This window comes from Erigeron canadensis, chromosome 3 (genome assembly GCF_010389155.1).
Source record: "Erigeron canadensis isolate Cc75 chromosome 3, C_canadensis_v1, whole genome shotgun sequence".
Classification (NCBI taxonomy): Eukaryota; Viridiplantae; Streptophyta; class Magnoliopsida; order Asterales; family Asteraceae; genus Erigeron; species Erigeron canadensis.
The window spans coordinates 33,899,963-33,922,196 of NC_057763.1; the positions used below are offsets into that span (position 1 = coordinate 33,899,963).

At 35.3% G+C, this 22,234-nt stretch overlaps 5 protein-coding genes and 1 long non-coding RNA gene across 7 annotated transcripts; 2 read left to right on the forward strand and 4 right to left on the reverse strand.

Moving 5' to 3' along the window:
* Positions 1-711: 711 nt before the first annotated feature.
* LOC122592299 (G-type lectin S-receptor-like serine/threonine-protein kinase At4g27290) lies at positions 712-4,326 on the reverse strand. Of its 2 annotated transcripts, none has more exons than XM_043764496.1 (7): positions 3,013-4,326; positions 2,776-2,913; positions 2,193-2,332; positions 1,847-2,036; positions 1,504-1,741; positions 1,272-1,422; positions 712-1,202 (listed from the first exon to the last, which is right to left on the reverse strand). In XM_043764496.1, the coding sequence occupies exons 1-7, from the start codon at positions 4,316-4,318 to the stop codon at positions 897-899; spliced, it is 2,469 nt and encodes an 822-aa protein (XP_043620431.1). In that variant the 5' UTR covers positions 4,319-4,326; the 3' UTR covers positions 712-896. The 2 variants fall into 2 exon arrangements, with proteins under 2 accessions (XP_043620431.1, XP_043620430.1); XM_043764495.1 differs by having other exon boundaries at positions 1,826-2,036; positions 3,013-4,324.
* Positions 4,327-7,655: 3,329 nt separating this feature from the next.
* On the forward strand, positions 7,656-8,474 carry LOC122591968 (G-type lectin S-receptor-like serine/threonine-protein kinase At4g27290). Its single transcript, XM_043764187.1, has 2 exons — positions 7,656-8,373; positions 8,418-8,474. Exons 1-2 carry the CDS (start codon positions 7,678-7,680, stop codon positions 8,472-8,474), a joined length of 753 nt encoding a protein of 250 aa, XP_043620122.1. The 5' UTR covers positions 7,656-7,677.
* LOC122592308 (G-type lectin S-receptor-like serine/threonine-protein kinase At4g27290) lies at positions 8,346-10,758 on the forward strand. Its single transcript, XM_043764511.1, has 6 exons — positions 8,346-8,941; positions 9,049-9,320; positions 9,455-9,665; positions 9,762-9,999; positions 10,080-10,230; positions 10,319-10,758. Exons 1-6 carry the CDS (start codon positions 8,503-8,505, stop codon positions 10,628-10,630), a joined length of 1,623 nt encoding a protein of 540 aa, XP_043620446.1. The 5' UTR covers positions 8,346-8,502; the 3' UTR covers positions 10,631-10,758.
* On the reverse strand, positions 9,028-12,694 carry LOC122592319. The gene is made up of 6 exons (XR_006322703.1): positions 12,491-12,694; positions 11,388-11,581; positions 11,134-11,242; positions 9,782-10,271; positions 9,409-9,588; positions 9,028-9,313 (listed from the first exon to the last, which is right to left on the reverse strand). It is a non-coding gene; the product is annotated as an uncharacterized LOC122592319 (long non-coding RNA).
* A 2,204-nt stretch (positions 12,695-14,898) lies between these two features.
* LOC122592315 (G-type lectin S-receptor-like serine/threonine-protein kinase At4g27290) lies at positions 14,899-15,638 on the reverse strand. Its single transcript, XM_043764518.1, has 2 exons — positions 15,424-15,638; positions 14,899-15,331 (listed from the first exon to the last, which is right to left on the reverse strand). Exons 1-2 carry the CDS (start codon positions 15,565-15,567, stop codon positions 15,026-15,028), a joined length of 450 nt encoding a protein of 149 aa, XP_043620453.1. The 5' UTR covers positions 15,568-15,638; the 3' UTR covers positions 14,899-15,025.
* LOC122591969 (G-type lectin S-receptor-like serine/threonine-protein kinase At4g27290) lies at positions 15,613-18,594 on the reverse strand. Its single transcript, XM_043764188.1, has 5 exons — positions 17,310-18,594; positions 17,079-17,228; positions 16,324-16,463; positions 15,975-16,188; positions 15,613-15,895 (listed from the first exon to the last, which is right to left on the reverse strand). Exons 1-5 carry the CDS (start codon positions 18,592-18,594, stop codon positions 15,657-15,659), a joined length of 2,028 nt encoding a protein of 675 aa, XP_043620123.1. The 3' UTR covers positions 15,613-15,656.
* Positions 18,595-22,234: the final 3,640 nt, after the last annotated feature.

Sequence of the window (22,234 nt, forward strand, 5' to 3'; positions counted from 1 at the left end):
CGTACAACATCTCATACTAGAATGGTAGCTATTGTTGTATGAGAATTCTACCAAAGGCAAGTGAAGATCCCAAGTGCCTCCAAAATCGATTATACATGCCCGAAGCATGTCCTCAAGTGTTTGGATGGTTCTCTCACTTTGACCATCCGTTTGTGGGTGATAGGCGGTGTTAAGCTTGAGCTTGGTGCCCATATCATCGTGGAATTTTCGCCAAAAGTGAGAAGTGAAACGAGTGTCTCTATCCGAAACAATGGAGATAGGAACTCCATGTCTAGCTACAACCTCTTTCACGTAGATCTTTGCCAACACTTCGGATGATGATGTCTCACGGATAGGAAGAAACAAGACACTCTTGGTCATCTATCTACTATTACCCAAATCGTATCGAATTATTATTAATTAAACAATTCTATATACATCTTGTCGATTAACTTGTAATTTATAACATAAATTTGATCAATTTGTATTTTTATTATTTAAATAATATAATTTAGTCACATGTTTAATAACTTAATTTAAAAAAATTAAGAGTTTTGATTGGTGAATTAAAGTTAGGTCATATATTAAGATTAAGATAGTGGTTTTGACAATATATATCGTGTATATTTTTCCTTTTATTTATTTGTACTTCGTTATAATTATCATAATTTTTTGTTCTATAACTAATTATATTATTATAAAACAAACAAAAGAATAAATGTAGACACTTAATTTGGAATTTGAAAGTACTATATGAACTCCTACACTCCATTAGATACACAAGTACATACATTTCCTGTGAGCAAGGTTATCTAGAGTGTGACAGAGCGTGACATTCAAATGCAAATATATAAAAATTTTGAAATATAAAGTCATGTGTGCTATAGCCTATACAGGTCATCCTAGTTATTTATCTTCTATCGAGCAACTACCTCCGTAATAGTTATACCGTTGACTGAACCTCCAGTGTAAGTGCCTGAAGAGAAATCAGCTACAAGAAACTCCTTATCCATGAAAAATACTGGTTGCTTAGGTTGCGGCAATGGACCTTCACCACTCAACATCAGAATGACATTCGAAATACTTGGCCTATCCACTGCATTTTGTTGAACACATAACAATCCTAATTCAATTGATCTTAAAACTTCTGATGAACGACATGATTCCGCTATATTTGAATCAATGAGTTCCATTGATCTACCTTCACTATATAGACTCCATGTCTGAAAAAAGTGTAGATTTAACAGTTATTATTAGAGAAGATGGTTGAAGTTTATGAGTAGTAAGCTTACATGTCCGATAAGATTATTGTCACTCCCAGGTTGAACGAATCCCCTGTTTCTCTTCCCACTGACAATCTCTAGGACCAAAACACCAAAACTAAACACATCTGACTTGGTTGAGAAAATACCATCTAATGCATACTCTGGGGACATGTAACCACTGCATTCAACATGATACTCGTAAGAAAAGTATGATGAGTTTACAGTTAGCTAACATAACTAACTAATTAATGTGGCTTACTATGTGCCAACAACTCTTTCTGTATTTGCTTGGGTCTCATTTCCTCCAAAACTTCTAGCTATTCCAAAATCTGATATCTTAGGGTTCAGATCCTCATCAAGTAGAACATTGCTAGCTTTAAGATCTCTATGGATTATTCTTAATCGTGAATCTTGATGCAAGTAAAGAAGTCCTCGAGCAATTCCTTTGATAATGTTGAAGCGCTTAGTCCAATCAAGAATCATGCTTTGTGTTTTATCTGGAACATGTTTGTTTAGTTGAATAACTAGCTTTGTAAACCAATAATGTCACTTGTGAAATTTTATATATATATGATTCTGACCAAATATAAATGCATCTAAACTTTTATTAGGCATGTACTCATAGATCAACAGCTTCTCATCTCCTTGTATGCAGCAACCGAGAAGCTTCACAAGATTTCGATGCTGAAGTTTCGAAATACATATGACTTCGTTCTTGAACTCATCAACTCCTTGGTTGGAATATCTGGAGAGACGCTTGACTGCTATCTCTTTCCCCTCTTCTAGCCTACCCTGAAGTACCATCCGATAATGTGAAAAACTATACACAACGCAGACATGACTTACATTGATATTTTGTTTCTATGCAAGTTCTATGTATGATGATTCAGATACGATTCCAGGATTATAGATGGGTCATTACTGAACGAGTGAACATTATAGTATTACCTTATAAACAACTCCAAATCCACCTTCTCCAATTTTATTTTCAGGAGAAAAATTGGATGTGGCCTCTTCTATTGTAGAGAAGCTGAATATTGGTAACTCCATGGCTTCTTCTTGGCCCTTGGAGACATTCAAAGATTTTCCTACAGAAAAAAAGGAGCTTTATTACTTGGCCAGGGCATCTATTCAAAAACTATGTATTACTCTAGTGCCTTCTTTTAAATAAATCGCACGAATGGTCCTGGTTTACCAGTTATTGCACGTTCATTTCATTTTGAAAATTTTTGCATGTATGGTCACTTAGACCACTATATTGTACACAAGTGGTCTCTCCCTTCACAAAATTGATCATATATGAAGGACAACTCATGCATTAAAACAATGGTTTAGAGACTGAACTTGTAAAAGATTTCAAAATAGAGGGACCATTCTTGCATTTAAAGAGTAGTTTCAAGGATCATACATGCAAAAAATCACGATAAGGACGGAGGAGGCAAAAATGCCCAAACCAGACCATTCATGCAATTTCTCTTTTTTTCTAATCAGATTCCACAACTTGAATGCAAACAATATGTAATTTTTGTACCTTCTTCTGCCATATCATCGGCATATTTCCTTTTTCTTCGTGCACACCAAAACCATGTAATGCTGACTCCCAAGAGAAGCAACCCCAGAAAAATCAAAGGTAATATGATTTTAATGGGTGCCCCTTTCTTCTCTTTGCCTGTATGATATTATATTGCAAAAGCATCAATTTGCAACCAAGTAATGACACGGTCAGAGGAAAAGGTTAAAATAAAAGGTGAAAGATTTAGTTTTTTACCTAATTCAGAAGAAGCCATTCTTACATAAATATCCCGGCCGCCACTGCCTTCAGGAAACACTCTGATGTCTATAAGGTCACTGAGCCAAATCAAGCAGACAGTTCCTTCACCTCTGACATTTGTATTCGCATAAGCCATGCAAGTACAATCCTTTAAGCATTTGGTTTCACATTCTTTCAGAGTCATGCTCGTGTTATACCAAGTATTCTGGGTGTCCGGCAATTTTACATTGGAGTACTTGATAAATCCTTCTGACCCAATTTTGCAATCCAAAGGTGTTCGCCTAACACAGCCACCCGACCAATTGGCCATTCCCCAATCTCTTTTGCTCCTGGGCACAAATCTTTTCTCATCTAAGCAAGTACAAGACTGTTGTGTTAAATCAACATTACATTTTCCATATGCACTACAGATGTTGTATGTATCGCATATATCTCTAGGCAATGACAAGACAGTTTGCCACTTTTTACTTTCTTCTACCCACGCCCAACTAATAAAATCCCCTGAAGAATTCAAGGTGACCCTTGATAGTAGAGAAGAACGGTTTTCAAGATTATAAGAAAAAGACACCTCTCTTTCAGTAACGACTACGTCGTATGTAAAGGTCAAGACTGTACTGAAGACTGAAACCCCAGTAAACCGTTCATTACTCCAAGGCCCGCCCCGAAATGTAACCATTGCACCTTGTCTTAGTTTATTTTCAGGATAAACACTTGTGTTCGCACCCCACGTGAATGCACCTGGAGCTGGATCCTGATTACTTTTCCATGACGATAGATGCCATTCAATACCCCTCACGAAATCTTTCCCTAACTTCATGCCAGGAAGAAGAGTATCAGTTAAATAATCAAAACTCTGCCAGATCACCTTCTCTTGTTGGTCCAACAAGACCAAATTTCCATTGTCATAAAGCTTTGCAGTTGCATTGCTTGATGTCAACGTTGTGTTGGATGACCAGATCATGCTTTGACTGTTAAACAGGACAAGGCTTCCGGGATCAGAAACTCTTAACACAAGTGGTGATGCACCTGGAAGCGGGCGGTTTCTGTTAGCAACCCAAACCACGGTTTGAGGAGCTATTTTCTTGTACCAGATACCAAGATATCTGTTCTCGGATCCTTCTGGCTTAAAAATTCCCAGTTCAAAAACTCCAGTCATCGAGACCAACGTGTCTCCCTCTGTTAAGAACATTGAACCTGAAATGGAGCCGAATTCAGCAGCATAGATCTTGTGAAAGTTCAGTATAGTAAACAAAAGAAACATGGAAGCAGCTCGCTCCATTATTAAGATCATACTTGGTTTCATCAAGAATAGATTAGGTATGTCTATAACTTTATATTGAGAATGATATATATAAATCATGATCAAACTGAAGACACGATTATATTTAAGGTCCATACATTTAGTCATATGATATCGCTTTTGTTATTATGGTCCATATGGACGTGATGAGTCCTTTTTCTTGACTATTGACTTCATGTGGCTGCTTACAATGAAATGAATTATACAAGTGGACATTGAATTTTAATGCTTGATTGATATTGATTGATCATTGATATTCTCACATAACCTTGTAAGGTGATGGTTAGCACTCTGCAATGTAAGATCATCTTGCTCATATTTTGCCAATCTATTACTGTAAATTAAAAGACAACAATTGTAACAATAGATCAACAGAATGGGTAAAGCTTAGTCAGAGCCCAAGCTTGGAGAAACTTAGCTTGGAAAAGCCTGATATGGTCCTAGCTCGAGAGACTGGTCCAGATAAGAGTTTACAGGCCGATTAAACACGTCGGCCTATATAAGCCCGGGCAAAGCTCAAACCAATTAAAAGTCTGGTTCTGCGTCGTAGAAGCCCAGTCCTAGTCCTTATAAGACTTGTATGAAACTTATAACATATATGAGCATTTAGTAGATTCTGACATTTTGTTCATAAACTTTTTGTATTAATACTATAATTATGATCCAACCAAATATGAAACTTACGAAATAGAGATTTCTTTCCCCCCGTTATTCTTGTTAAATTCTCAGGCTATCTATTTTCTCTTCAAAAATATAAAAATGGAAAGAAAATATTTTTATATATTACAAGGTGTTCTTTTTTTTTTTTACTTTTTGAATTAAACATAAACTAAAACACAACATGGTTAGGTTGGAGCAGGCTTTAGAATAACAACATAGACCAGACTAAAAAGTACCAGGACCAAGCAGGCATAAGCCGCCGGGCTTTTATGTAGGGGATATACAGTAAATAACAAACAAATCAGAATATATGTATTCAATCTCTGAGGGCGTGTAACACTGTCAGATTGAATCAATTCGGTGGTTCACCCCAAATTACTCAATCGGATACAATCAGAGATTAGAGAACGTTTTGTATGCTTGTGTTTGAGAGAATTTGATGGAATCAGAGAGAATTCTATAAGAATTCGTAACAACAGAATAAGGATCCATGGCCTTAAAAGCAGTTGAAATCCAAGTTTGCAGGATTGGCAAAATTAGTCCCTCAAGTTTCGAAAATTAATTTCTTTGAGACGTTTTTGTCATAGCAATTTTAATGGAAATAAAAATTTTTTGCCCCTTGGACCCCGCTCTCGAGGGCGCTGCCCCTGGACCCCCGTCCCTTGGGGGCGAGCCCCTAAGGTCATAATAAATTCATATAAGCATGCACTCGGCACCACCAAACTTATATGATGTATTATTATGATTAAAATGACAAACTAATCCAATTACACTATAATATCCAACAATAGTATGCTTTATTTGGAGAAGAAAGCAATCCGACCCGGCACGGATTTAAAAGAAATCGAACAATAGCCAGACCAAAGACAAGGACCGTTGACTGAACCAAGGTCCATTCTGGAGCTGGCCTTGTTCATCTCTACCTATACGTAGAGTCTCTTCTAAAATTTACTCCTTCTGTTCCAAAAACAATATTAGATATAAATAGGATCTTCACATTTCATGAGTATAAATTCTTATATTCGATAAGATGATTACACTTCTCAATTCACATACTTAAGTAGGTCCATACAAACTTGTGATCATTTCATTGAGTAGCAAAACTATAGACATTAAAAATATATATCAAAAAAAATCTTTTAAAATAGAAATTAATTTAAATAGACCAAAGGTTAGACCGGTCAGTGATCAAACCATCTCGAATGAGATGCATATATTGAAACAAAACTTATAAAGTTACGATATATACTTTTTTTTACCACTAATTTGGTATAAATTAATAGTTTGTAGATTTTATAACTTCCATAATAAATTTGAACGAGTCAAATATTAGACATGCTAACTTTCCTCAAAGTAGTGGATTATTGGAACACGTCAGTAATACACGAGTAAAATACTAGACATGCTAAGTTGCTAACTTCTTAATGTCAAACTTTTAAGTTTAGGGCAAAGTCAAATATAGCTTTACAAAAAGTAGTGGATTATTCCATACTTCCATCAGAAATTAAAAACTATTGATTTATTATCCTAACTGAGTGAAAGCTATGGATAGAAGAAGATTTCGGTTATGTTTGACATCATATTTTTTTAGAGTTTTTTATATCTTTGAAAATTTATACTTGCATTAGTTTTAAATTTAAACAAAAATTTTGTAATTTAATACTTACATAAACCGATTTTATATAGTATAGAAATAAAAGATATTTCAGCGTTGACTAATACATTGGATCAACTTCATTTTGCGGATCATACTGTGGTTATAATCAAAGGAAAATTTTTTGCTAGAAGCATATATGAATCAAATAGATTCTATTTAAGTTATTCATATAATGTTATAATATTTTTTTTTAAATGCAAAATGAAGCCCTTAGTGCATCAAATAATATGCATAGAAAAAATTTGTACATATCAAAAGTCCACTCTTAAATTTTAAGATAAGTATATAACTATTTAACGAATCTTTAACGAAAGCCCTATGACTTTCATTCCATATAGAAGAACAAATAAATATAGGGTAGATTAGGTTTTTTTTTCCCTCAGAGTTTCAGACACTTCATTAAGCGGGAAAAAGAAAAACGTTAGCATCAATTTAACACTCTCAGTCTTCTTAATCCACTAGCCAAACGCCTACGCGATGCGACAACAAGTGGTGGTAGCGGCAGTGGTGGCAGTAGTAGCGGTGTAATTATTAATATAAAGTAATTTGATGTAAAATGGGTATTGTAGTTATTTTAAGGATTGAGGAGTGTATGTTATAAATAATTTCATTAAAGGTATTATAGGTATATAAAGTGAAGATGCTTAAATTAGTAACAAAAGAGCAAGGTATTTTGAGGTTATAAAAAACTTAGTTGAAAAGAATAGGGAATACACTTTGTATTACGTAGTATAGATATAGATATAGAGCTTAAACACTAGAAAATAAACCATGGCAAAAATGACCAAGGTTAATATAGTCAAATCAACCATGACAAAACAATAAAAGAGTTGGTGGTAGTGTGAACTTGCTTCACGGGTTTGTTAAATGGGCTGTCAATTCTATGATGATCCAATATACTAAAATAGAATAAGTGGGTAGACTTGGGGTCAACAACAAACAAATGCCAGTGCATGTGTAAGAATAATCATATTTTAATGTTTATTAAGAAGTAAATATCCAAATTAGCAGAAAAAAATTAGTAGTAAAAACTAGCAAGATCTTGATGGACACAGCAGCCATTTTCATTCTTATGATTTTTTTACTTTTCTTTCACATGATTCATGCTGCTGAACTCAATACCATTTCAAATACACAATTCTTGACGGATGGGGACACATTGGTCTCGGAGACTGGCATTTTCGAACTGGGATTTTTCCAGCCGGATGGGTCTGAGAATGTTTATCTAGGGATCTGGTACAAGAATATCACTGTTCGAACAGTTGTTTGGGTTGCCAACAGGGACCATGCGGTCCTCAGTGTAACACCACTTGTGTTAAAGATTGTTGATCCAGGAGCACTGGTCCTCTTTAACAATATGAGCATGATTTGGTCATCTAATACAACGACATCAGGGAATGCAAATGCACGGCTTCACGACAGTGGAAATCTAGTCTTAGTGGACCAACAAGAAAAGGTTATGTGGCAGAGTTTTGATTATCCAACTGATACTCAACTACCTGGAATGAAAATAGGGAGAGATTACATAAAAGGCATCGAATGGCGTCTATCATCATGGAAGAGCAGCCAAGATCCAGCTTCAAGTGATATTACGTGGGGGGCAAACATACACGGTTATCCTGAAAGCAAACTAAAACAAGGTGCAGTGGTCATATACCGTGGTGGACCATGGAGTAATCAACGCTTTCCTGGGTTGATGGCGTCGACCTTGACATATGACGTGCTTATTATTAAAGACGAGGTATCTTTTACTTATAATCTTTTCAACAGCTCTGTCCTATGGAGGACCATCCTGAATTCATCTGGACACCTAGAAGCTTATGGGTGGGTAGACGCGAGTAAATCATGGCAGCTAAGCGTGGCATTACCGATGGATGCCTGTGATAATTACAACATATGTGGTGCTTATGGAACCTGCAACATTAATTTAGTACGGCAGTCTTGTACTTGCTTGGATACCAAAAGATTTGTACCCAGAAATGAAAAGGATTGGAACACATCTAATTGGTCAGGTGGTTGTATTAGGCGAACACCATTGGATTGTAAAAAGGGATCAGAAGGGTTTATCAAGTACCCTAATGTAAAACTGCCAGACACAGAGAATACGGAATTTAACATGAGCATGACTTTGGAAGAATGTGAAGCAAAATGCTTACAGAATTGTACTTGCATGGCTTATGCAAATCCAGACATCAGCTCTAGAGGCTGCTTGCTCTGGTTCAATGAGCTTAAAGACATCCGAGTTTATTCTGAAGGCAATGGTATTGGTGGTAAGGATATTTTTATAAGAATGGCTTCCCCTGAATCAGGTATGTAGTGATCTTTTGGATAAATCATTTATTGTGCATTTGATGTATCATGCTTTCGAATAATTAAAAATATAGCTAACACGCTATGTTAATATCATATTATACAGCTGCTCAACCGGCTTTCAAAAGGAAAGGACCAAAGTCACCAAACATTAAAATCATATTACTTGTAATCTTCCCGGGGGTTTTCCTCATAGGGGTCATTTCTACGTGGTTGTGGTACGCACGGAAAAAAAGGAATTATGTGGGACCACTAGGAAAAGGCCAGGAAGAAGACATTCATGTGCCATTCTTTAGCTTCTCTACGATAGCAGCAGCCACTGCCAGTTTTTCAGATGATAATAAACTCGGAGAGGGTGGATTTGGACCAGTCTATAAGGTAATAACAGCAACACTATAGCTTCTCAACACGATATAAGCTTTGCTATATATATAAACATAAAGAAAACAGTACCAACAAGTGTTACCTCTGAAGTTTGTGAAATTACTCAGATTGCAAATGTTGATATTCAGGGTGTGCTAGAGGAAGGGCAAGAAATTGCAGTTAAGCGCCTCTCAAAGACTTCCAACCAAGGAGTTAATGAGTTCAAGAATGAAGTCATTTGCATTTCAAAACTTCAACACCGAAATCTTGTAAAGCTCCTTGGCTATTCCATAAAAGAAGATGAGAAGTTGTTAATCTATGAGTACATGCCAAATAAAAGCCTAGACTCGATTATCTTCGGTGAGAAGCATTTCCATGAACTCATATTACTATATTAGTTGCTAGTATGAAAAACAAAAACTATCCGTATATATAGTTAAACCAACATTTGAACAGAATCAAAGCAAAGCATGCACCTTGATTGGACGAAACGCTTCAACATCATCAAAGGAATTGCTCGAGGACTTCTATATCTTCATCACGATTCACGGCTTAGAATTATACACAGAGATCTTAAAGCCGGCAACATTTTACTAGATCGAGACATGAACCCTAAGATATCAGACTTTGGCTTAGCTAGAAGTTTTGGAGGAAATGAGTCCCAAGCAAATACCCAAAGAGTTGCTGGCACATAGTAAGCCAAAGTAACTAACTAGTCATTCTATTAATCTTCCATTCATTAGTTTTTTCTTATATACAATATGCTGCGTGCAGTGGTTACATGCCCCCGGAGTATGCACGAGATGGTCTTTTCTCAATGAAGTCAGATGTATTTAGCTTTGGCGTTTTGGTTTTGGAGATTGTGAGTGGGAAGAAAAACAGAGGATTCGCTGATCCTGAGCACTACAATAATCTTACCGGGCATGTAAGTTCACTGGTGACAAACTACTCCTTCCTTTTGCAAACCTACACCATATAGCAATCAATTTGTATCATTGTATGTTAAAACTCAGGCATGGAGTGCATACAATGAAGGCAGGTCAACGGAACTGATTGATGCAAATTTAGCTGGATCATGGGATCCACACGAAGTATTAAGATCAATCAAAGTGGGATTGTTATGTGTTCAAAATATTGCAGGAGATAGGCCAAACATGCTGTATGTAGTCCGGATGTTGGACGGTGAGGGTGAATTACCACAACCTAAGCAGCCAGGATTTTTTGTAGGAAGTGATTTACCTGTGGCTAACTACTCTTTAAACAAACACCCAGAGCCAGCAGGTTCAATCAATGATTTAACCATTACTCAGTTGGATGCTCGATAGAAAGCTTAGGCAGCATTTGGTCCACAATATGTTTTTGGAAAGAATGTAATCAGTCAATAAAAATGAAATATGATATATTTATGATCTGCCATGCTTATGGTTGCAACGCAATGGAATAAAAATCAATTTCAATCCTATTTTTGAGTGGTCCACCTATCAATTGAAATGGAATGCCTATATGATGGATGACATGATTATCTTTTGCTGACTGTATTTATCTGATTTCTTGCCTCTGTGTTATAAAAGAAAAGTAAGCAAAAAATATGGGTTTATATATACACAGACGTGCAGAAATGTATGTATGTGTGTGTTTATAGCAAAGAATAAACCCCATAATCTACATATGTAGCAAACAATTTCGCCCTCTTTACAATACAGTAGCTCCTACCTATATATATACACATACATACCCAAGTAGTGAAACTAGTGAAGTTGTGATAACTACTAAGTGGTAACAACATTGAAGCTAAAGCAGAAGCAGCAAAAAAAATGACAGCAAATACCTTCAAACATAATCAACAAAAGCTGAATAACCAGAGTTCAAATTGGGAAAATAGAACTGGAAAGTGGAGGCACATTTCTTCTGCTGCATTCCCATTATTTTCACAGAATCTGCACAGTGGAACTCAACGTCATTTCAGAGTCACAGTTATTGACAGATGGGGAAATGTTGACCTCAAAAACCAGAAATTTGAATTTTCAAACTGGGTTTTTTGAGCCAGATAGTTCGGAGATCAGAGATGTAAATATCTGGTACCTGAGTATCTCTGTTAGTCCAGTGGTTTGGGTTGCCAAAAAAACTGACTGTTCCGGGGTGCAATGAAACCACAGAACGTGACCCAAACCTTCAAGATTCAAGACACTAAAAAGGTTCTCAAGCAGAGTTTGTATTATCCAACTTGGCTTATCATCAAGGAAGAGGGGTCAAGATCGAGTTGTAAGTGAATTTACCTGGGGTGTGGATATACACAATTAACACAAAAATAGACTAAAACTTACTCAAGTCAAGTGGAACACGAACTGCATGTTTTTCACAATAATTATTATGAACTTTGGTAATAAAATATGTTAATGGGAAAAGCTTCTTCCGAATACATTAACCAGACCACGCCAGACCACTTGAGGCCCAACATGTGAGAGGTAAATCAAGCTGACTAAGCGGCGAGGTGATGGAGTTGTGTCGACCACAAGGATCCAACACCAGACATCAATTTATGGAAAGGGCTAAATTGCTCCACCCTTGAACTAACTCCACTGAGTGGCCAAGGGCAATTGGGTAACATTATAAATCACATGTTGCATTATGCTTTCATGCTTCCAAACTAACATCGTTTCTACGCAAAGCTTAATCAACTTTCTAAAAAAGGGAGGAAGAAACACTAAGTTTTGTTTTTATTGATTACCACGTAAAAAAAGTGTTGCTCAAATTTCAAATTTTGCTTTATATATGTGATCATGTACATAACTTAGTATAATAGTCCGTGCATCCTAACAACCTCAAAAGTATTTAAACATTATTTAGGAACATATTCTATAAAAGGGGATTGAGTAATCGGGTTATAATTATCTCGCAGCAAAGTGTTGTACATGACAATAATATTATTTTTTAGAGATCGGTTATTTTTATGTACGGCATTTTCCTATGCGTTAACCATAACGCAATGAATAACAAGATCGAAACTATAAATAAATAAAAACAATTTTTTTCTGCAGCTAATTAATCGCACCCTAATATCGCGGTGCCAGGTTTGGCATAACTAAATATTCTTAGCATTATAAAATATTAAGTATATCTGGTAATTAAAACTGAAATTAAAATCTATAAATAGAAAGTAAGATATATGTGATAATGTAGTTTACCTTAGGAGTGGTCGGAAAAGCATCTTCAGGTGCTGATTGTGGAGGTCAATCGACGGCACATGTCACCGTCTATCACGGCACGGGTGTGTCAAAAAGGCCTCAACTAAATACGGCCCAAAACATACAGCCCATATAAAGTATTGCCTGAAAAAGTTGCATGGAGGCAACAATATCCGACGACCCAAAACAAATGGCCAGCTAATGGTTGACTTACAAAAAATGTTACAAATAAATGTTTATAGACATCTTACAAACAATAAATATGCATATATACAACATCCCCAATGGCCAATACCTAAAACAAACTTTTTTTTCTTTCGCTTTTTACATTTTAGCATGAAGTTCCTTTAAAAACAGTATCTTTATTTTTAGATAGTCTAAATCTCATATCCTATATCTTGATTATGGAATTAGATACAATGGTTATTGTGTTTGGGGTCCATTTTAGTGTAATAATGATTTTAGTATAATACTTACGTGACATCTTTTAAGCAGCATATAGTGGTAAACACCTTAGTTTCTGTGGATTCGATCATCATCCGATGTAAAGGTTGGAGGGCCTAGAAAATGGAAGCAGGTTCTCCACTTAGGTAAAGGTAAGGTCTGCCTACATCTTAACTTCCCCCGTACACTATCGAGGTATTGGGGCTCAAAACCCGTAAAAGGAGACACTGAGCTGAATCTTTCTTTCTTCCTTTACTTATGTGACATCCTTTTGATATAATGGCTTGCACAATATCCATTGCGGCCACAAATAGCTTATAATGTTACATGATATTGTTTTTTTCTCATTGGTTGTTAAAATAGAAGTTAATTGGGGAAACCTAGGCCTTGTACCATAATTAGATACTCATCGACTCACTCTATAGGAGCCATATGATGTCGGTACAATACTTTCATCTTTATCCAGTAATCCCCACATGATCTGGATACCTCAAACGATCTGGATACCTCAAACGTTTACACTTTTTTAGTGTGAATTTTCATAATTATTTTGTAAAACCTAATTTGTTCACGCTAACTAAAAAGTTAGTGTGGAAAAATGAGGTGTTACAAAATAATTATGAAAGTTCACACTTTTTTAGTTCTACAAACTTTTTAGGGTGGAGAAATTTCTACACACTTTTATTTCTACATATTTTTACACATATAAAAGCATGACAAAATTTTTAATTTGTTCACACTAACTAAAAGTGTGGATAAATGCAACATTATTTGTATTGAACGTTTTTATTAAATCAATGTTTTGAAAACCAGACCGGATGTTAAACCGGTCTTTTTAATAAGTTATCACAATTATACATCAGAAAAGTTATAGTATGAAAAATTGCAATGATATTATGCATAATATTAAGTTAGATTAACATAACATGCGATATATAGCTTAATAATTAAATTGCTTAGTAATTTTAGTGTATAACTAAATTATTCGAACAAAACGTTAAAGCACAAGTACAATGACAATGCAGACATATCCGGATAAATGAAAGACATCCAAAAAAATGAAAAACTTCCTTAGCGACACCTCTAATATATGATTTATCTATTTTTTAACTGTCTAGTCACTATTAACCGGTATCCAAACAACCATTAATATAACTTCATGTTTTTTTTTTGTGTGTGTTTTTTACCTGGTTAATAATGGTTAACTAATGATATTCTAAAATTTTAACATGTCATTAATGATCTATGTTTTTCACGTATTACGCGGGTAATAATCTAGTGTGTATTTTATATTGAATTGAAATCATAAACAAATGCATTTGTCTATGTCCAAAAAACTGAATTTGTCGAGCACGAAGCAACCAACAACCTTCTAAGCAAAACGACAAGTATATGCACCACTGCAACCCTCCTTCACACAGCTTCGCCGTACCCGGGAGGCAATTGCATACTATCTGATAAACATACATACATTCAATTCTTTAGCTGTATACTAGTTGTCACACCTATATACACATATATATATAATTCTTCTAAACACTTAATATCATGCATCTCAACAAACCCTTTCTATTAATCTTCAACTTTCTTAGCAACAATTCATATTTTTCATATATATACCAAATGGCCTCCAACAACCAATCTATGTTCCAAGATTACTTACCTATAATGGCGGACAAGTTAGGAGGGGATGGTTTGATTGAAGAGCTATGTAACGGGTTTCGTTTACTAATGGATCAAGAAAAGGGCGTCATCACTTTCGAAAGTTTAAAGAAGAATGCGTCGGTTTTGGGCTTACAAGATTTGAGTGACGGTGATATTTTGTGTATGCTAAAACAAGGTGATTTTGATGGAGATTGTGCTCTTAACCAAATGGAGTTTTGCGTTCTTATGTTTAGATTAAGTCCGGATTTAATGGACCAATCTCAATATTTGTTAGAAGAGGCACTAGAACAAGAATTCAATTCATTGTAATTTACCTTGAAATGAATATGTTACCAAAATGAACATTCATGAATCAAGAATTAGTAAATTATACATATTCATTACTAACAAAAAAAGTGTACTTTGTGTGACAAGTATAAATGCATATTATCGAGCATCAACATCAGTAATAGTTAAATCACTAACTGAACCGGCATGATAAGTACTTGAAGTGAAATCTGCTACAAGGAAGTCCTTTTCCATGAAAAATGCTGGTTGCTTAGGTTGAGGCAACGCACCATCACCGCCAAGCATCTGAACTACATACGACATGTTTGGCCTGTCTACTGCATTTTGTTGAACACATAACAATCCTAGTTGTATTGATCTTGAAACTTCTACTGGATCGCAGGATTTGGCTAAAGATTCGTCAAGAAGTTCCATTGACCTGCCTTCGCTATATAGACTCCACGCCTGAATCATAATGAAGAAGCTAAAGGTTATTTATTTGATATTACTAATACAATTTGCAGATGGAAAGAGTAATTTGTGACTAGTGAACGTACATGTCCGATAAGATTATGATCATGATCGGGATGGATGAATCCCCTGTTTTTGTAGCCACTCACAATCTCCAACACTAGAACACCAAAGCTAAATGCATCCGACTTTATTGAGAAAATACCATCTAGTGCATACTCCGGTGACATGTAACCACTGCACACGACACAATATATGGCTTATAAGGGTATACAAATGAATTAAGAAAACAGAACAAATAGATAGTTGTGATGATTTACTATGTGCCAACAACTCTGTGTGTATTTGCTTCAGTCTCGTTTCCTCCAAAACTTCTAGCTATGCCAAAATCTGATATCTTAGGGTTCATTTCCCGATCTAGTAGGATGTTGCTAGCCTTAAGATCTCTATGAATGATTCTTAGTCGAGAATCATGATGGAGATAAAGAAGTCCTCTCGCAATTCCTTTAATGATGTTGAACCGCTTTGGCCAATCAAGAGTCATGCTTTGTGTTTTATCTGCACAACACGTTTGTTTAGTTATGAAGAGTTTTTAATTGTAGTTAGCATGTAATTTGAGTTTTGTTACGAGTCTAACCAAATATAAAAGAGTCTAAGCTTTTATTCGGCATGTATTCATAGATTAGCAATCTCTCGTCTGCTTCTTCTATGCAACAACCAAGAAGCTTCACAAGATTTCGATGCTGAAGTTTTGAAACCATAAGGACTTCATTCTTGAACTCAGTAACTCCTTGGTTGGAAGTCCTTGAGAGACGCTTTACAGCAATCTCAAGCCCTTCTTCTAACGTGCCCTGAAGATAACCATTTGCAATGTTAGTACATTTTTGAAACAATTTGTTATTGTTGTATGATTTCTTCTCTTGTTACACAAATTGTAACTTTTCATATATACAATTATTTCGATAAGCATAATATACTATTAGTACCTTATACACAGGTCCAAATCCACCCTCTCCAAGTATATTGTTTGTTGAAAAGTTGTCAGTGGCAGTAGTTATAGTAGAAAAGCTAAACAATGGTAATTGAATGTCTTCATCATGGCTTTCGGAAACATGCAATGACCCCCCTATGCATTCAACATACAACACACCATAAACTTGATAAAACTTCTTAAAATACACATCTTTTGACATTACATATACACACCTAGAAGGTAGATTAGCGGGGACTCCCTAATGCGAGTGCCTTGGGCTTTAGCAATTGTCAGGCCCGCGAAGACTATCTTTGACAAGTCCTCATATCTTTGACAAGTCCTCATACTTTGACAAGTCCTCATACTTAGTGGGGCACAATAGTGACTAGGTTTGAAGTTTGAACTGGAGACATGTTATGCTTTTAAAGTCACTTAAGTGGTCCCATAGGCAAGTTGAGCTTAAGCCAACAATCTTTATTTGGTTAACCAAATCCGACAAGCTTTGCGAGTCGATTAACTCAGGTGACCACCCGCTTTGCGGTCATCGCAAAGTCATCACGGGTGAACCTTGTGACAGAAAAGGGTATATTTTTTTCACACCTAGGATTCAAACTTGGGACCCTCTAGTTATTTTCAATCTGTAAGTCAAACATTTCCTAGTAGGCCACCAACCTTGTGGTTATCACTCTGTTTTTTTTTTTGTTTTTTTTTTCTAGCTAGTACATTAGATACTACAAAGTTATTGGTAAGCTTGCACAAATTTCTTACCTCCTTTCAATTGTTCCGCACGATTCCTTCTTTTCCTTGCACGCCACAACCATGCAGAGATGAAGCCAATGAGAAGAACCACCGAAAGGATTACCGGTAAGATGATTTTAGTCTTTGCTCCTCCTTTCTTTTTGAAAGCCGATTGAACAACTGTAGGATATAAGCAAAAGATTAGAAACTACTTGTGTAACAACACTGCGCGACAAGTGATTTTAGCAAAAAGAACATTACCTAAGTCAGAGGAAGCCATTCTTACAAAGATATCCTGACCACCAATGCCTCCAGAATACACCCGAATGTCTATAAGGTCATCGAACCATATCAAACAACCTCTTCCTACAGAACTGGAATCTGGATTTGCATAAGCCATACAACTACAATTGCTTAAGCATTTTGCTTCACATTCTTTCAGATTCATGGTCATGTTAAACCATGTATTCTCTGTATCTGGCAATTTCACATTAGAGTACTTGATAAACCCTTCTGATCCTTTTACGCAATCCAACGACGTTCTCCTAACACAACCTCCTGACCAATCAGCAGTATTCCAACGCTTTTCATCTCGTGGCACAAATCTTTTCTCGTCCAAGCAAGCACAAGACTGTGTGATCGTATCAACGCTGCAACTCCCATACGCGCCACAAATGTTATATGTATCACATAAATCTCTTGGTAATGTCAAGCTAAGCTGCCACTTTTTACCTTCTTCTACCCATACCGAGTTTTCTATCTGGCCAGATGAATTCAAGACTGTCCTAGATAAGATAGAACTATTTTCAAGAATATAACTAAAAGACACCTCACTTTTATTAATAACTACATTGTATACAAAAGTTAAGCTTTTGTTAAACTGAGAAACACCAGTAAACCTTTGATTACTCCATGCTCCGCCTCTGAATCTAATCACTGAACCTTGTCTTAATTTGTTTTCAGGATAACCACGTGAGACGGTGCCCCACGTGAGTCCACCTGGAGCTGGATCTTGGTTACTTTTCCATGATGAAAGATGCCAGTCCAAGCCTGTCAACAAGTTTCTCCCTAGCTTCATTCCGGGTAAAAACGTATCAGTTGGATAATCAAAACTCTGCCATAAAACCTTCTCATCTAGGTCCATCAAGACTAAATTTCCGCTGTCGTGAAGCTTTGCAGTTGCACTCTTTGATGTCGTAGTTGTGTTGGATGACCAAATCATGGTGTTATTATCCAAAAGGACTAGAATTCCTGGATCAGTTATTTTTAACACATTTGATGATCCATCCGTTAGCGGGTGGTCTCTGTTGGCAACCCAAACCACGGTTCTAACAGCGATTTTCTTGTACCAAATACCAAGATATCTGTCCCCCGGGTTACCTGGCTGGAAAAATCCGAGCTCGAAAATTCCAGTGGCAGAAACCAAAGTGTCTCCATCTGTCAAGGACTTTGAATTTGAAATGGTGTCTAATTCAACAGCATGGATTTTGTCAAAGTGTAGAAATGAAAACAGAAGAACAAATATTATGACTGCTGCTAGCTCCATCAGGGTCTAGTTTGTTTTCAGATATTAATAATGATGATTTAGGACTTATAATTTGATTCATATTCATAATCATAATAATTTAAAGATTTGATTAGGTGCAAAGTCCATTCACTTTCACCTATTTTCTGTATTTTATCATTTAATAATCTTTGTCTGTTTAGCCTTGGCATATGTGTTGCCATGTATATATATATGCTTGGTACAATTTTTACCTTTTCATTTTTGGGCAAAGCAAATCTTCTTAGACAACATCTTATTTATTATTTTAAGTTTACTCGAGTAAAACATTAGTCATACAAAAGCGATTTAATAAGTTGTGTTTACATTATCTATCCATATATATATATTTGTTAGTTGTTACTCCAATGAGAACACTTCTTTAAAAAAATATTGTTTCGGGAGATATGTACACTTTCTAGAGGGTGTTAAAATTTGACAAGATAAACATCTACTATATACATTTAATATTGTTTCGGGAGTTAGGAGTTAGGTCATCATTTTGATCATTAATTTGGATACCCATCAAATAAAAAGAAAACATGTAAAATTAAATGTGGCATGGGAAGTACATGTGGTATCATATGATCATCATTGAACGTGGCATCAATGTGGGGCATCACCTGATACTATATATAGGCTCTTCAGTTAAGGACTTAAGGTACTAACTGAAGTTTTAGGGTCCAACTAGATGTAATTTTAACATAGTGATTAACATCTTAAGATCATTAGATTTTAGGGTCGATTAGATGTAATTTTAAGATGATCAAGAAAAGTTTTAGAGACAGAAACTAGCTTGAAATCTCAGTTAATTAAGTTAAGATGTAATTAATTAAGTGAATCGTTCTCTTTAAATACCCCGTTTGATTAATGTGTTATTGCACTTCCAATTAGCCGGATGCTAGTAGGGACAAGTGGACCACCAACAACCAAAAAAGAAAACTTAAAATCAAATTTAAGTCATCTATCAAAAGCTAAAGCTGTTCAAAAAGAAAAAAATTATCAGAAGCTAAAAATGCTTACCTAGTATTTATGTTTCATCCATGAAAACGTAACCTCCTTAATCTCAGATAAGCTTCCTAGTTAAGTTTCTTAACTTTTGTACTTCTTTTCACATAAGTTTATTTTTTTTAAATCTCACTTCAAAAGTTTTTTTTTATTTGTTTTTTACTACATAATATTTTTGGTTTTTAAATTTTGTTATCAAAGTTTCATTTTATTTACATTTGATCACAACTTTTATTTTCTTAACTTTTGTCACAAAAAAGTTAATATAATTGTTTATACCAACAACTATCTGTCTCAAAATGATGTTTTATTGACTTTGCAAACGAAAGTACAAAACGTTCCCACCTTTATGAGTAATTACACTGATCGTCCATATGGTTTGCCAGAATTTCATTTATTTATCATATTGTTTTAATTGTGTTCACCAATGATCCAATTCATAGCATCCAACAGAAAAGTTCATTTGTCATGTACATTTTTGTATTTTGTACGGTTAGCAAAATATCAATAAACACAAACTCATTTAAATCCAAACACAATTGATTAAACACAAAGCTTCACACATTAACCAAATATCATTCAAATTATCTGCTATTTTTCTTCATAATTTAGGTTTTAAAAAAATTATACTTGATATATATAGTATTATATAGGTCTTATCTATACTATATTATAAAGCAGATTCATTCCAGATTTTCAACATTGAGTTGAAATTTTCAATATTGATTTTAAGTACATCCCCAAAATATCCCTCTCATCTATTCTATATTTATCTAAAATAACCATAATACCCTTTCTCTCTCCTCAAATTTCAACCAATCATCTTTTTTCTCTCTCCTCCATAAATCATTTATTCCTCCAATTCATTCAAAATCTTTTATCTCAAAAATTATACGTTGATAAATTATAAAAATTGTATGGGTGTTCTTAAAATTTTATGCTCTTTCATTAGAGATGTCATTCGATATACTTTCGACGAATTTTTAAATCCGAGGGCGGAGGGCGGAGGCCGTAGGCATTTGGCTATCACACTCTCTGACCTAGCTATCACCCCACCATCTCACCGCCGCAACGCGCGGGTACTTACTCTCGTTATTCAAAATGGGTCACATTTGTGTTCACAGCTCACAAACAATTTCTCATGATACTAGTAAACTATATAAGCTTGAACAATAGCTGACCCAGATTCCGTGTGCTATGCGGGTATGGATTGATAGTACTAACTTCTTTTATGGCAGACTTTTTTCCCCGAAAACTTAATGCACTACTTCAGCTGTTTGATTAAATGACTGACTGAAAATGGGAGCCAATACAATAGACTGAGTTCTTGTTCAAGAGCTTTTAACATAAATATCAGAGCCATAACAACTTATATAGGTTAACCTGTTATTTATGGTTAGCCTATCGTTACGGTTTAGGTTTAGGTTCAAGAAAGTGTCTGCAAACCGGTATTACCAGTTAATCGACAATCGGTCAAGACACTTAACGACGATAGTTTTCTTCCACGTATCTACCGACAAGAGGGTATAATCGTGTTAATGCTTTCTCAAGTGATATTTCTAGTTGTTGGGAAACAAAGTCATTCGGGTTGTTATTCAAGGAGGAGAGAAGAGAACAACATTCAAATTGTTGGGGGGAGCATTCTCATCAAGGAATTGAAGCCTCTGTTGTAGCGCGGGAGGGATAGAGGAGTTTGAGTTTTATGAGTTTTGTTGATTGTTTCACGGTATGCATTGTGTTGCTGATACTAGAATTGCTTAATTGGTATTGATTGTACATTCCAGTACCTGCAGTTTATATATAAATATTAGATATATATTTACACAACTCCATCACATATATATAAGTGCGCAAGCAGCTGGTCCATTCTCCTGAACGTTTGTTGTGATACGCATGGGAAAGATCGAGTTAAATTATATATGAATCATGCAAAAAAAAATCGATCCTCGCACAATTTTTGGTGTTATACATGTGGGAATTAGATAGAACCATACAATTTTTTGTGAGCATTTGGTGTAATATATATATATAACCCACTCAATTTCTATCTTGAAATCACATGTACTATATACTCGTACTAGATGTATATCCCCCGTGATATGTGGAGATGTTGAATAAAAATTGATTTATGTATTTTTGAGAACATAAAATAATGAACATTTGAGTAAAAATACATAGATTGTTTTTAGTTAGTTTTTTTTCAATGTTGGTTAGGTTAATAATCAAAAGAAAATTGGTTAATAAAATTTTTAGATTTTTTTTATATATTTAAATTTAAAAAATTTGTTAGTAGATGGTGACATCAACCTTACATAAGAAAGATATTGTTGGTCATGCTATATGGTTGACACCTATTGGGTGTTTGGTAGGAGGAAATGAGAAAAAGAGAAACGGAAAGAGAATCATTTCCCTTGTTTATTGCATTATGAGGAATGGAAAAGATTGGTTAATGTAACATTCCCTTTCCCTACTTTTGATTCCTCACAAAAAGTAAAGAATGTAGTGGAATGGAATCAAAGAAGTAGCCTTCATAATCTTTCCTCATCTTTCTGACTATAAGCCTGCTTTTCAAGAAGTCGTTGTTATAGCTTTCACTATAATCATTAATTTTTACAAATCTTCTTTTTTTTGCAAA